This window comes from Palaemon carinicauda, chromosome 2 (genome assembly GCF_036898095.1).
Source record: "Palaemon carinicauda isolate YSFRI2023 chromosome 2, ASM3689809v2, whole genome shotgun sequence".
Taxonomy (NCBI): domain Eukaryota; kingdom Metazoa; phylum Arthropoda; class Malacostraca; order Decapoda; family Palaemonidae; genus Palaemon; species Palaemon carinicauda.
In genome coordinates this window covers 203,438,236-203,452,305 of record NC_090726.1, presented here as the reverse complement: position 1 = coordinate 203,452,305, position 14,070 = coordinate 203,438,236, and the positions used below count along the sequence as shown (strand labels likewise).

Genomic DNA, 14,070 nt, shown 5'->3' with positions numbered 1-14,070 from the left:
CGGTGGCGCGTTCTGGCGAGGCGATAGCCCGCAGGAGAGTGACGGAGCGTTGGCAAGCGATGGCGCGTTGGCGAGCGGTGGTGCGTTAACAAAACGCTAGCGAGCAGATGAAGAATCGCGCGGGTGCATAGGCGATTGCCAACGTGAGAGAGACTAGTGATGGTTAGCGCGCATCGCGCTAACGGAAGGCGCGCATCGGGCTAACGGAAGGCGCGCAGGTGCATCAGGAAGGTGAGCGCTGAAGCCAGCTGTTAATCAGGCGATCCTAGACGGTCAGAAACCCGTTGGCGCCCATTGGTGCGCGGCAAAGAAGAGCGCGCAGACGTGCGCTGGCGATTGAAGAAAGCTGGCGCACAGAAGGACAGAAGAAAAGGTGAGCGCTGGCGAGCAGGAGGAAGATCTACGGCAAGACTCAGCTACCGGAGATCGTGGTCCACAGCAGGCGAGCGCTAGATCGCTACTGATGGTGGTCAGGGGAACTGACACGCGTGGCAGATCGCTGGCGAGCAAGTGAACGTTGACGCGTCTAAGGTTGCTGGCGAGCTGATGATCGCTGACGAGCTGATAATCGTTGACGAGCAGAAGGCAACGCGTGGAAGCCTGCGCATAGAAGAAGAGTCCTTGACCCAGACCTGAACCGAAGTTCTAGATCGCGAGGGCGAACGTGGGCGCATAGGGCGCGTAACAGGAACCAACAGGAACAGCAGAGATGATCATCATGAGAGCGCTGACGAACAGGAGAGCGCTGGCGATCAGGAAGCGCTGATGAGCAGGAGAGCGCCTGTGCCCTAACACTGAGCAGGAGCTCGTTGTCCGTCGGGAGACAGATGTCCGTCGGAAGACCGTTGCCTGTCCGTCGGAAGACCGTTGCCTGTCCGCCGGGAGACTGATGTCCGCCGGGAGACTGATGTCCGTCGGAAGACCGTTGTCCGTCAGGAAGACCGTTGTCCGTCGGGAAGACCGTTGTACGTCGGGAAGACTGTTGCCCGTCGGAAGACGAGGTCAGACTGCTGTCCATCTGCACCAGGGCGGATGAAGGAGTTGTAGGCTGCAAACGTAGATTCAAAAAGGCGCCTCTTAGCACCCTTATAGGGAGATGAGAGGCCCTTACGACGAGGCGGACAGTGAGCCTTTCGGCGAAGGAGGCCAACAGCAACAGCAGCAGAAGAATCCTCCGAAGAGGAGTCTCTATGAGTGTACTCTCTCGCGAACGAAAGAGAAACACTTCGTAGAAGAGACTGGTCAGCCAGTGACCTAAAAGGAGCAATCCTCCGAAGAGGGGCTTCTGCAGTTGCCCAGCCCCATGAGCGAAACTGCAGGTGTGACCGCTCAGCACCAAGAGCATAGTCGCACGAAAAAAAGGCAAGAGAAGAACCCCCCAAAAGGGGAAAAACTCAAGCCTGGACAGGAAAAACTTCCCTCGGAAGGAAAGTTACCCACCCAAGGAGGCAAGCCTCCTGAGTTCTAAAATGAACTGGAGAGCTGTCAATCGTCATGGGAGTACTTCCAGTAGAAGGAGACACGCCCCTGACGAAAATCCAAAGGGGAGGCAGCAACAGCCGAATCCCCAGGCCTCCACAAGACAGCTCACACCGTTGCCATATTACAGAAACGAACTAGATCAGTAACTGTAAAAAAATAAAATAAAAAACATTAGTACACATTCATTCCCCCGGGAAGGCTCCGAAGAGGAATCCCGAGGGAAAGGAAACAAGAATTACACAACAGGCACGTGCCCTCACAACCACTTACACTCACGGAAGGAGAGCTGTAATCAAAACAGAATTATAACAATTATAATTATGAAACCATGTAATTATATAATTTAAAAATGAATGAACACTAAAGAAAGAACAAAAACCCCGAAAGGAATCGTTCCACAAGCTGAAAAATTAACAACTACAATTAGATTCATAAACTAATTGAGACAAAACGTACGGCGTAGCAACCCCCCCACACGGGAAGGAAGCTACAAGGGCGTAGTAACACGTAGTAAAAGGGTGAACGACCTCAAGAGAGAGAGAGAGAGAGAGAAAGACCGAAGTCAAACTCGATCGCAACCCATAAAATTACGCCGTGGTGGCCTAACTGCCGAGGACTCCACGGAGATATCGTACACTACACACACAACTCTGAAAAGGAAACTTACTGATTCTATACACAAATATATATACAAACATGAAAACATGTCTACATATATATTGAGTAAAAGAAAAGTAAGCGATTAAGTAAAGACAAAACAAACAATGGCTGCCAAGCGAGGACCAAGACAGACTTCTGTCCCAGTCCGAGCCAAAAGTGAAAGTGTGTGAGGGGGGTGGAGGGGTAGCTAGCTACCACTCCCCTACCCCCCCCCCCCCGCTAACTAGCGCGGGGGTAATACACCCTCGTTAAATTCTAATGGCTCGCCATTTCAGCTGCGCTAAAAGGTAAACCCAATGTAAATAGCGTGGTTTGTATTTCGGTTACGGAACAAATAAAAATACAACAGGTTAATGAAAAAGAGCAATATATCACAGATAAAAAAATAATTACCTTCATGTCCGTTCTCCACACCATCAACATCCGGCAATTAAGAAACCCCACTAGGAACTTCAACCTCCTTGTGAAAAGCTTGTGAAAAAAGTGTGTAACACAAGGGTTTCTTATTTTGTTGAGTACAAGCAGTTTTGTACGATTCGTGGGCTGCCTTTAGCGTCATATTAGGCGGCAGAATAAACTTTTGAAGCCTTTTAGCCTGATTACTGCAACGTTTTAACAGCTGACATACATGGTACATCATGAATTCCACATCCTCTGACGAAGCCTTATTTCCAGGGCTATTTTTCCCACGCTTATCTTGAGGGGGACTCGAGCTGTTTATTTTTAAATTGACAGCTCTTGTTAATCTTCCATTAGATATTTGTAATGTTGTGCAAAAGAGAACTTTACAGACTTTACTTCGCTTCCCATCATGAGTACTCAAATAAAAGTCCCTCGTGAGAGCTCGGCGAGAATCTTTTTCTTTAACCGTTTTTGACCGTGTGCTGTGAACCTCTATATGGTCCCACAGAAATTTTGTTTGAAGGTTCCACGAGCCAATCGCCCAGTAACTTTTGAATAATAACTCCTGTTGTTTTAATGATATCAACTGGTAACACTTCCTAAAACAGCATGAATACTGAGGTACAAATTCCTTTCTCTCAATTACTTTCCCCGTGGGAGTCGTATAGGTTTTCCCCTCGTTTCGGAGTTGCTTACGAACACTGTGGCTCAACACTTTCTTTTCCTTAAAGTCATTTTTAGGATTCTGCTGCGACAGCAATGGGCAGAAATCGTGTTTGGAGGCATCTTGTAATTGATTCGATATACCTGAAGAAGATTCCTCATGTTGAAAGCTCACATGATCTTCTTCCTGGAAACATGCATTAGTAATTTCTTGAAAATGTTCTTGATTTTCAAAGTAACCTCCTGACATATCATCATGCGAAACAGGCGATGGAATCCTATGTGGGTATGACTCTCCTCCTACAATACATGAAGTGTCTTGAGAAGGTCTAACTTGACTGGTTGATTGCGAAACAGGCGATGGAATCCTATGTGAGTATGATTCTGCTCCTCCACAAATATATGAAGTGTCTTGAGAAGGTCTAACTTGACTAACTTGAGTGGTTGATTGCGAAACAGGCGATGGAATCTTATGTGAGTATGATTCTCCTCCTGCTACAATATATGAAGAATCTTGAGGTCTAACTTGACTGCTTGATTGACACGGATAAATCTGTAGCATTTGATTATTTCTCGCTGAAAAAGACGACACGGTATTCTGGAAGCAGTGAGAGAAATCATCCTGCCTTTTTTCACTGGGTCCTGATAAAGAACCAGCTGAAGATTTCTTTTTATACTGATGATAAGGAACCAAAGGTAAGGGCAAACTTAAAGCATCACTTTTACGAATCTCAGGAAGTAGCTTTCTGAATACTTTCAAACTAACAGGGGATTTTCCTTTCTCTGTAAGGGACCTTTGATACAGGGAATAAACTTTCCGAATTGTTATTCCTTGGGGAACTGAAAAGATAACCTTTCCATTTTCAGAATTTACTTTACAATAGGGCAATAAGTGAATAAACTCATCAGCCTCCTGAATACATTCCAGAGGAGTCTTATTTGGGGGTGTATTAAGGCCACGTTTATCTTTCAGGACGACCTCAGAAGAATCGGGTACCTTCTGACTAAGGGTGTAACTAAGACGCCCATTGGAAATTTGCAGCAAGTTTAAAAACATTCTTTTGCAAACCTTGATTTTTTCACCTTTCTGACTTGGAATATAGAAGTATCTCGAGTGAATCCTTCTGGATTTCCCATCGACAGTTTTTCTTGCAGTATCTTTGATCTGTACGTGGTCCCACAAAAACTTGGTTTGCATGCTCCACTCGCCTAAACTCCAATATGAAGTGAATCCATTTCTTTGATCACTTTCAGAAACACTTTGGAAACATCCAACACTGCAGCACTTATTGACCACCTTAAACTCTTTGGCAGGGACTACTTTACCATTCTTTTTGGTATATGATTTACCAAGGTTCTTTTGTTTTTTCCTGATATTTCTCTTCCAGTTATTCCCTTCCTTTATGACGAGCGCCTCATTTTCAAGATCACTATGAAGCATTTGGGAGCCACCAGCAATTTCGCATTTATTATAATTGAAGTCACTTTTGTCTATGTTAGCTCCACTTGCAGGAATCTCAAAGTCACTCTCAGCAGCATAGACCACACCCGATGCACTTGCATCATATATCACATCAAGGTTTTGAGGTAAGTGAACTGAATTAACTAATGGGGCTGCATATTTTTGATAGGTTAGTGACTGAGAAACAGGAATAGACTGCGTCTGCATTTTGCCATGAGTGATCACATTACTTAAGTCTTGATTCTGCAATGAATGGCATTGTGGGTGTAAAGGTTGATGTTGCATTATCGAATATAGACTTCCATATTCGGGCAATTTAACTGGTGACCTACATATCTGTTCCACTTGGGTCACCATCCTTGTATGGGCAGTGTGTTCACTGGGAATATCTGCCAAATTGTCATCCCTTTCATCACTGCCTTGACCTGTCAACAAGTGGGGATATTAGTTTAAGGAAGATATAATTACTTTAAATATTGAATAAATTTGTCATAATTCATCATCTTAATATGAGACAATTTTTGCATGATTTGTAATAAAAAACACTAAATGAAATTATGCGAGTGATAAAATTTTTCATTGCAAATTCTCCAGGCCAGCACATATTTTTAATCTATTGAATTCATTACAAATCAAAGGATTATTAAATCTAAATGTAAGGTTAACAGATGTTTTCCAGATAACATAACATTTAGTTTGTTTTTTAGTTTGTTTTATAGACGGGCTTTCATGTCCATAGAAGCCCACTTCTTTCCATCCACTGTGTGGTATTTCTCTTTGAAAATCTCTCTGTAAGCCAGCAATAGAGTTCTCAAACTTCTGAGATTCTTCATAGGTAGCGATGATTTGGGTCAAAGCATTGGCTCTTTGTTTGAGAAGGTCATTTTGAAGTGATTCCCTTGAAGAATTCCTAACAAAACTTCCAAGCTAGAAAGTTCACTAGTCAATAACACATCTTGGCCAACTCCAATTAATTGTTATTTTGTCTTTCTTTTAGCAATTTTACAATTCTTTACCATCAGCTACATTTTTTCTCTGAGGGTTGTGGTGGCCGATGTGGTAACATCCCTGACTGGTGATCGCCAGACTGGGGTTCGAGTCCTGCTCAAACTCGTTAGTTTCTTAGTTCTCTGCAACCTCACCATCTTTGTGAGCTAAGGATAGGAGGTTTGGGGGAGCCTATAGGTCTATCTGCTGAGTAATCAGCAGCCATTGCCTGGTCCTCCTTGGTCCTAGCTTGGGTGCTCATCATTTGTATATATGGTCAGTCTCTAGAGCATTGTCCTGTTGATAGGGCTATGTCACTGTCCCTTGGCTCTGCCATTCATGAGTACCCTTTAGACAGCTTTCAGTAAACTTCCAGATCTACTCCTTGTTCTACTACATGTAATATCCCCAAGATACAAAATGAAATGCAGTATGCCATCTCGAACTGACACCAGATGGATCATGTTTGCGAGTGCTGTAAATATTGATGGCATAAAATAAAACACTCCAAGTCAAAGATAAATTGCTGATACACTTGTTAAAATACTTTTACATCTTTTGCATCTATTGTGTGGGTCTTTGAGCTATAGCCTCTGTGCCATGGTCTTCCACTGTCTTGGGTTAGAGTTCTCTTGCTTGAGGGTACACTTGGTCATGCTACTCTATCTTGTTTCTCTTCCTCTTGTATTTTTTTTTTTTTAAGATTTCATAGTTAGTATATATGATACATATAAATCAATGTTGTTAATTATCTTAAGAATTTCATTTTAATTGTTATTAATTCTCTTCTAGTTTATTTATTTCCTTGTCTTCTTTCCTCACTGAGCTATTTTTCCCTGTTAGAGCCCTAGGGCTTATAGCATTCTGCTTTTCCAACTAGGATAGTAGCTTAGCCAGTGAAAATAATAATACCGTACTTGCTTCTTTTTTATGATGCAGTTGCACGGTAAAAAAAAACTGCTTATGCAAAGTGTCCTCAAGTCTACTGGACAATGATAAATGTTATTTTGCATAAGCAAGTTCTATAAAAACATTCTCCTCTATGGACATCGGTACACTGTCTGTCACAAATTTCATCCAAACATTAAATGTGGCGTAAATAACATGAGAATACAGAGCCTTATTGCATGCTAGTACTGTATATTGCATAAGATACTTTTCAATATACAGTACATGCTTATACAGTAGCTCAATAAAACTGAAGATGTAACAAATTTGGTCTTTCAGATACCATGAAATAAGGATCGGATAAAAAAAATACATTCTCAAATACAAAATCAAAGCACTAGAGCTTCTGCTATTCAGGTATTATACACTAATATCGATTCATTAATCATATTCAATAAACCTTGGACAATTAGACTAAGATAATTGACCACTTTCATTTATTTACTCAATTCTCAAACTCTCGAAGAAGATTAGTGAGTACATATCCCTCTAAGCAGTCATTTCTACTATTATCACTAGCTAAGGTACAACCCTAGTAGGAAAAGCAAAATGTTATGAGCCCAAGGGCCCTAACAGAAAAAATATTTTAATTATAAAATAAATTTTTGAATATACTTACCCGGTGAATATATAATAGCTGACGTCTCCGGCGGCTCGACAGAAAAACACAAAAACTCGCGAGCGATCGCTATGAAGGTTGCGGGTGTGCCCACCAGCGCCAACTATCGGCCAGATACCGCATATACTGTACATGTAAACAGCTCCAGTTCTTCTCATCCCGCTGGGTCTCTATCGGGGAGGAAGGGGGGGCCTTTAATTTATATATTCACCGGGTAAGTATATTCAAAAATTTATTTTATAACTAAAATATCATTTTTAAATATTTAACTTAGCCGGTGAATATATAATAGCTGATTCACACCCATGGTGGTGGGTAGAGACCAGAATTAATAAAGTTTACAGCGTATATGCTTAGAGTTTTTGACAGTTATATCATAACAAAACCCAAATATATATTATATAGGTACCTGGTAAGGAAGTTGACTTAGACGATTACTCTGCCTTGTTAGTCTGTCTTCCTCACGAAGCCCAGCGATCCTCTTAGGATGCTGAAAGACTCCTAGGAGCTGAAGTATCAAGGGCTGCAACCCATACAACAGGACCTCATCAAACCCCTAATCTGGGCGCTCTCAAGAAATGACATTTGACCACCCGCCAAATCAACCAGGATGCGAAAGGCTTCTTAGCCTTCCGTACAACCCAAAAACAAGATTAAAAACATTTCAAGAGACAGATTAAAAGGATATTGGAATTAAGGGAATGTAGTGGTAGAACCCTCACCCACTACTGCACTCGCTGCAACGAATGGACCCAGTGTGTAGCAGTCCTCGTAAAGAGTCTGGACATCTTTTAAGTAAAATGACGCGAATACCGACTTGCTCCTCCAAAAGGTCGCGTCCATAATACTTTGCAGAGATCTATTTTGCTTAAAGGCCACGGAAGTTGCTATAGCTCTTACTTCGTGCGTCTTAACCTTAAGCAAGCATCGGTCTTTTTCATTCAAGTGAGAATGAGCCTCTCGTATTAAAAATCTGATAAAATATGACAAAGCATTCTTTGACATAGGCAATGATGGTTTCTTAACTGAGCACCATAATGCCTCAGATCCACCTCGTAAGGACTTAGTACGAGCTAAGTAGAACTTAAGAGCTCTAACTGGACACAGCACTCTTTCAAGTTCGTTGCCTACGATCTCTGACAGGCAAGGTATATCAAAGGACTTAGGCCAAGGACGAGAAGGCAGTTCATTTTTGGCCAGGAAACCAAGTTGAAGTGAACATGTGGCTTTTTCTGTAGAAAAGCCGATGTTCTTACTGAAGGCATGAATTTCACTGACCCTTTTAGCCGAAGCCAAGCACACTAGGAAAAGCGTCTTGAGGGTGAGATCCTTCAGGGAGGCTGAATGTAATGGCTCAAACCTGTCTGACATGAGGAACCTTAGGACCACGTCTAAGTTCCATCCAGGAGTTGCCAAACGACGTTCCTTAGAGGTCTCGAAAGACTTAAGGAGATCTTGGAGATCTTTATTGTTGGAAAGATCTAAGCCTCTATGACGAAAGACCGAAGCCAACATGCTCCTGTAGCCCTTAATCGTGGGAGCTGAGAGGGAGCGAACATTTCTCAGATGTAAAAGAAAATCTGCGATTTGGGCTACAGAGGTACTGGAAGAGGACACAGATGCTGACTTGCACCAGTCTCGAAAGACTTCCCACTTCGACTGGTATACTCTGATGGTAGAAGCTCTCCTAGCTCTCGCAATCGCACTGGCTGCCTCCTTCGAAAAGCCTCGAGCTCTTGAGAGTCTCTCGATAGTCTGAAGGCAGTCAGACGAAGCGCGGGGAGGCTTTGATGAACATTCTTTACGTGGGGCTGACGTAAGAGATCTACCCTTAGAGGAAGACTTCTTGGAATGTCTACCAGCCATTGAAGTACCTCGGTGAACCACTCTCTTGCGGGCCAGAGGGGAGCAACCAACGTCAACCTTGTCCCTTCGTGAGAGGCGAACTTCTGCAGTACCTTGTTGACTATCTTGAATGGTGGGAATGCATATAAGTCCAGATGAGACCAATCCAGTAGAAACGCGTCTATGTGGATCGCCTCTGGATCTGGGACTGGTGAGCAATAGATCGGTAACCTTTTGGTCAACGAGGTGGCAAAGAGGTCTATGGTGGGTTGACCCCAAGTCGCCCAAAGACTCTTGCACACGTCCTTGTGGAGGGTCCATTCCGTGGGTATCACCTGACCCCTCCGACTGAGACAGTCTGCCAAGACGTTCAAGTCCCCCTGGATGAATCTCGTCAACAGGGAGATGCCTCGATTTCTTGACCATATGAGAAGGTCCCTTGCGATCTCGTACAGCGTGTGGGAGTGTGTGCCTCCTTGCTTGGAGATGTACGCCAAAGCTGTGGTGTTGTCTGAGTTGACCTCTACCACTTTGTTTCGAAGAATGCTTTCGAATTTCATCAAGGCCAAGTGGACTGCTAATAGCTCCTTGCCGCTGATGTGCATGCTCTTCTGACTTGAGGTCCACAGACCCGAGCATTCCTGACCGTCCAGGGTCGCACCCCAACCCAAATCCGACGCGTCTGAGAACAACACGTGGTTTGGGTTCTTGACTGCTAGGGATAGTCCCTCTCCCAGACTGATATTGCTGTCCCACCATTTCAGGCATGCCTTTACTGGTTCGGAGACTGGGATTGATACTGTCTCTAACGTCTTGTCCTTGTTCCAGTGAGAGGCTAGATGGAACTGGAGAGGCCGAAGGTGTAGTCTCCCTAGCGAGACAAACTGCTCCAGGGATGAGAGAGTCCCTACGAGACTCATCCAACTCCTGACTGAACAACGTTCTCTTTTCAGCATTAGTTGGACTTTGAGCAGGGCTTGTTCTATTCGGGTGGCAGACGGAAAAGCCCGAAAAACTGGACTGCGAATCTCCATCCCCAAATATAGAATAGTCTGGGATGGGATCAGTTGGGACTTTTCTAGGTTGACCAAAAGTCTCAACTCCTTGGTCAGACCCAACATCCAATGTAGATCCTGCAGACAGCGATGACTGGACGATGCTCTGAGAAGGCAGTCGTCCAAGTACAGGGAGGCTCGGATTCCCGATAGATGGAGGAATTTTGCCACATTCCTCATGAGCCTCGTAAACACGAGAGGAGCTGGACTGAGGCCAAAGCACAGGGCTCGAAACTGGTACACCACCTTCCTGTAAACAAACCTCAGAAACGGTTGGGAATCCGGGTGTATAGGAATGTGGAAGTACGCATCTCGTAGGTCGAGAGAGACCATCCAGTCTCCCTCTCTGACCGCTGCTAAGACGGACTTCGTGGTCTCCATCGTGAATTTTGTTTTTGTAACAAAAACGTTGAGCGCACTGACGTCTAGCACCGGCCTCCAACCTCCTGTATGCTTTGGGACTAGGAAGAGACGGTTGTAAAACCCCAGTGATTGAAGGTCCGAGACTTTCACCACCGCTCCCTTCTCTAGCAACAGACACTTCTTGATTTAGGGCTTGTCTCTTTGACTCCTCTCGGTACCTGGGAGAGAGGTCTATGGGAGTTGTTACTAGAGGAGGTTTGCGTACAAACGGTATTTTGTACCCCTCTCTGAGCAACAGAACAGACTCTTGGTCTGCACCCCTCTTCTCCCAGGCCTGCCAGAAGCTCTTCAATCTGGCACCTACCGCTGTCTGAGGCTGTGGGCAGTCAGACTCTGCCACGGGAGGACTTGGCTCCTCTCTTCTTACCTCTCTTTCCCTCGGCACGAGAGCCTCCCCTGCTGGGAGCTCTGCCACGAAAGGGCGGGATAAATCTAGACGCAGGAGTCTCGATCCTGGGTCTCACAGCAAAGGATGAAGAAGGAGCCCCTTTGCGAGCAGAGGACGCCATCAGGTCATGGGTATCCTTCTGCACAAGCGAAGCAGCTATATCCTTGACCAGCTGTTGTGGAAACAAGGCCGCTGATAAGGGAGCATAGAGCAATTCCGATCTCTGACAGGGAGTAACTCCTGCCGAAAGGAAAGAGCAAAGGGTTTCTCTCTTCTTTAAGACTCCCAACGTAAAGGTGGAGGCGAGCTCATTGGAGCCATCGCGGATGGCTTTATCCATACAGGACATGATAAGTAAGGAAACATCTTGGTCGGCAGACGAGATCTTCCTACTTAAAGCTCCTAATGACCAGTCAAGAAAGTTAAACACTTCAAAGGCTCTGTATACGCCTTTAAGCAGATGGTCAAGGTCCGAGGAGGACCAACAAATCTTCGAGCGTCTCATGGCCAGGCGACGGGGAGAGTCTACGAGGCTTGAGAAGTCACCCTGGGCAGAGGCAGGGACTCCCAAGCCGAGAACTACTCCCGTGTTATACCAGACGCTCGATCTAGAAGCAAGCTTAGAAGGAGGGAAGGCAAAGGCCGTCTTCCCCAAACTCCTCCTGGTATCCAACCAGTCGCCTAGAAGACGTAAAGCCCTCTTAGAAGAGCGAGAAAGCACTAGCTTAGTAAAGGCTGGCTTGGTAGCAGCTAAGCCTAGAGCAAACTCAGACGGAGGCGAACGAGGAGCAACAGCAACAAAGTGATCTGGAAAAAGATCCTTGAAAATCATCATGATCTTCTTGAAATCCATCGAAGAAGGAACAGCCTTAGGTTCATCTACATCTGAAGGATTATCATCAGGATGAGGATCAGCAACGTCCTCATCTGAAGGAGCTTCGTCCGATAACTGCTGAGTCTCAAGCAAGGGAGAGACCTGCCTTGGTGGCAATGCTTGACAAGCAGAGTCCACACGCACCGGAGCATCAGTAGCAGTTCAGGACGCTACGTCATGTAACTGCTTAACAGACTGACTAGCAACAACAACAGGAGCGGGAGGACGCTCGACGTCAACTCGAGACTGCCTTGACTGCCTAGACTGAGCAGTCAAAACAACTCTTGACTGCGGTGCTTGACGCTCAACGTCAAAACAAGTCAACTTCGCTGGTTGGCGAACGTCCTGAACGTCAACAAGAGCATGCGGCAGCGGCTGAACGTCCACAAGCGGCTGAAAGTCAATACGGGACTGCATCGAGTGAGGCTCTACAAAACGTGACTGACGTGACTTTGTAACGTCAACGTCAACAGGACGAGCAAAGGCTCGTTTGGGCGGCTGACGGCCAGGATCTCGATCAGCTAAGCGGCGAGGATCATCGTGAAGCTTTTCAGCAGAATAGTCCTCCATAAGAGAGGCAAGCTTATTCTGCATGTCTTGCAGTACAACCCATTTAGGATCAACGGGAATGGGTGCGGTAAGAGACGAGGGTAACGTCTGTGACTGCAAAACATTGCCTACACTAAGACTCTCGGAGCCTGTGTTACGCTTCTGTTTAGGCGGCGAGCAGTCTTCCGATGACTGCACAGGGTCAGAGCTGTCCCAATGGCTACAACCAGGACGCTGGACCTGTCCTGAAGGGACTGACTTTCGCTTTAAGGGTCTCGAAACCTTGCTCCACGGTTTCTTACGCGATAAGCCTTCGGATGACGAGGAGAAAACCGTCTCGCTCGTCTTATGGCAGGGGCGGTCTTGACGAGACACGCCTGAAACCATAGAGGGAACGTCTGTTCGTTGGTTAAAGCCTCTCGAACCCATACATAAGTCCTACGACATTACTTCTCCCTGGGGCTTGGGAGCATGCAAGAGGTCTCGGACTAGGCGAACGACAGGCACGAACAGACGAACCCTCGGTCGCAACACTGATAACACTTTGCGCACTAATCACTTTCCCACGATTTTCTAATGTGGCACTCTGACACTTTAACTCTTTTACGTCCGCCATGAGTTGATTACGGTCCGTAGCTAACGACTCAACTCTCTCGCCCAAAGCATGAATGGCACGTAACATATCCCGCATTGATGGTTCCTGAGTGCTAGTAGAGAGTTCAGGCACAACTACTACTGGGGAAGGATTAGGTTCAGGGGCATGGGAGGAGGAAAATTCTAACGATCTAGAGGAACTTCTCCTCACCCTATCTCTCTCTAGCTTACGAGAATACTTGTCAAACTCAAGCCAATCGAATTCCGAAAGGCCCACGCACTCATCACACCGATCTCCTAATTGACAGGTTTTACCCCGACAATTAGAACACACAGTATGTGGGTTGAGAGAGGCCTTTGGAAGACGCTTATTGCAATCCCTAGCATTACATTTACGAAATCTAGGAATTGGAGAAGGGTCAGCCATTTTGAAAAGTCAAAGAAAGTCCAAAAAACAATCCAAAGTCTTCAACAACTAAATCTATCCAAAAAAGAGTTCAAGAGTTTAAGTTGAAGATAAAACACCTGCACTGCGAAAGCTCAAACCAAAAAGAAGTACTTCACCAAGACTGTTGAAAAACTCCAGGTTAACAGCGAGTAATGGAACACCTTGTCGATCAGACCGACAGAGAAGAACTGGAGCCGTTTACTTGTATATGCGGTATCTGGCCGATAGTTGGCGCTGGTGGGCACACCCGCAACCTTCATAGCGATCGCTCGCGAGTTTTTGTGTTTTTCTGTCGAGCCGCCGGAGACGTCAGCTATTATATATTCACCGGCTAAGTTAAATATTTAAAAATAGCCCAGTGAGGAAAGAAAACAAACAGATAGAATAGTGTGCCTGTGTACCTTCTTTGCAAGAGAACTCTAACCCAAGACAGTGAAAGACCATGGCACAGAGACTATGGCACTACCCAAGACTAGAAAACATTGGTTTGTTTTTGGAATGTTCTTCTCCTAGAAGAGCTGCTTACCAAAGCTAAAGAGTCTTTTCTATCCTTAGCAAGTGGAAAGCAGCCACTGAACAATTGCAGTGCAGTAGTTAACCCCTTGAGTGAAGAACAATTTTTCAATTATCTTAGGTGCTGTCAGGTGTATAAGGAAAGAGGAACATGTGTA

General features: G+C 45.3%; 1 protein-coding gene across 5 annotated transcripts in view; it reads right to left on the bottom strand.

The window, feature by feature from the left end:
• Positions 1–14,070, bottom strand: part of LOC137629846 (deoxyribonuclease TATDN1-like) — a 73,590-nt gene that overhangs the window by 46,882 nt on the left and 12,638 nt on the right. For 2 of the 5 annotated variants that reach the window (XM_068361502.1, XM_068361494.1), the window contains exon 3: positions 2,536–5,094. The exons of 2 other annotated variants lie outside the window; for them this stretch is intronic. In XM_068361502.1, coding sequence (XP_068217603.1) covers positions 2,573–5,094 — 2,522 coding nt within the window. In that variant the 3' untranslated portion in view covers positions 2,536–2,572. Of the gene's footprint in view, positions 1–2,535; positions 5,095–14,070 lie in introns of those variants that run through there. One more of the 5 variants, XM_068361506.1, reaches the window with a different exon arrangement.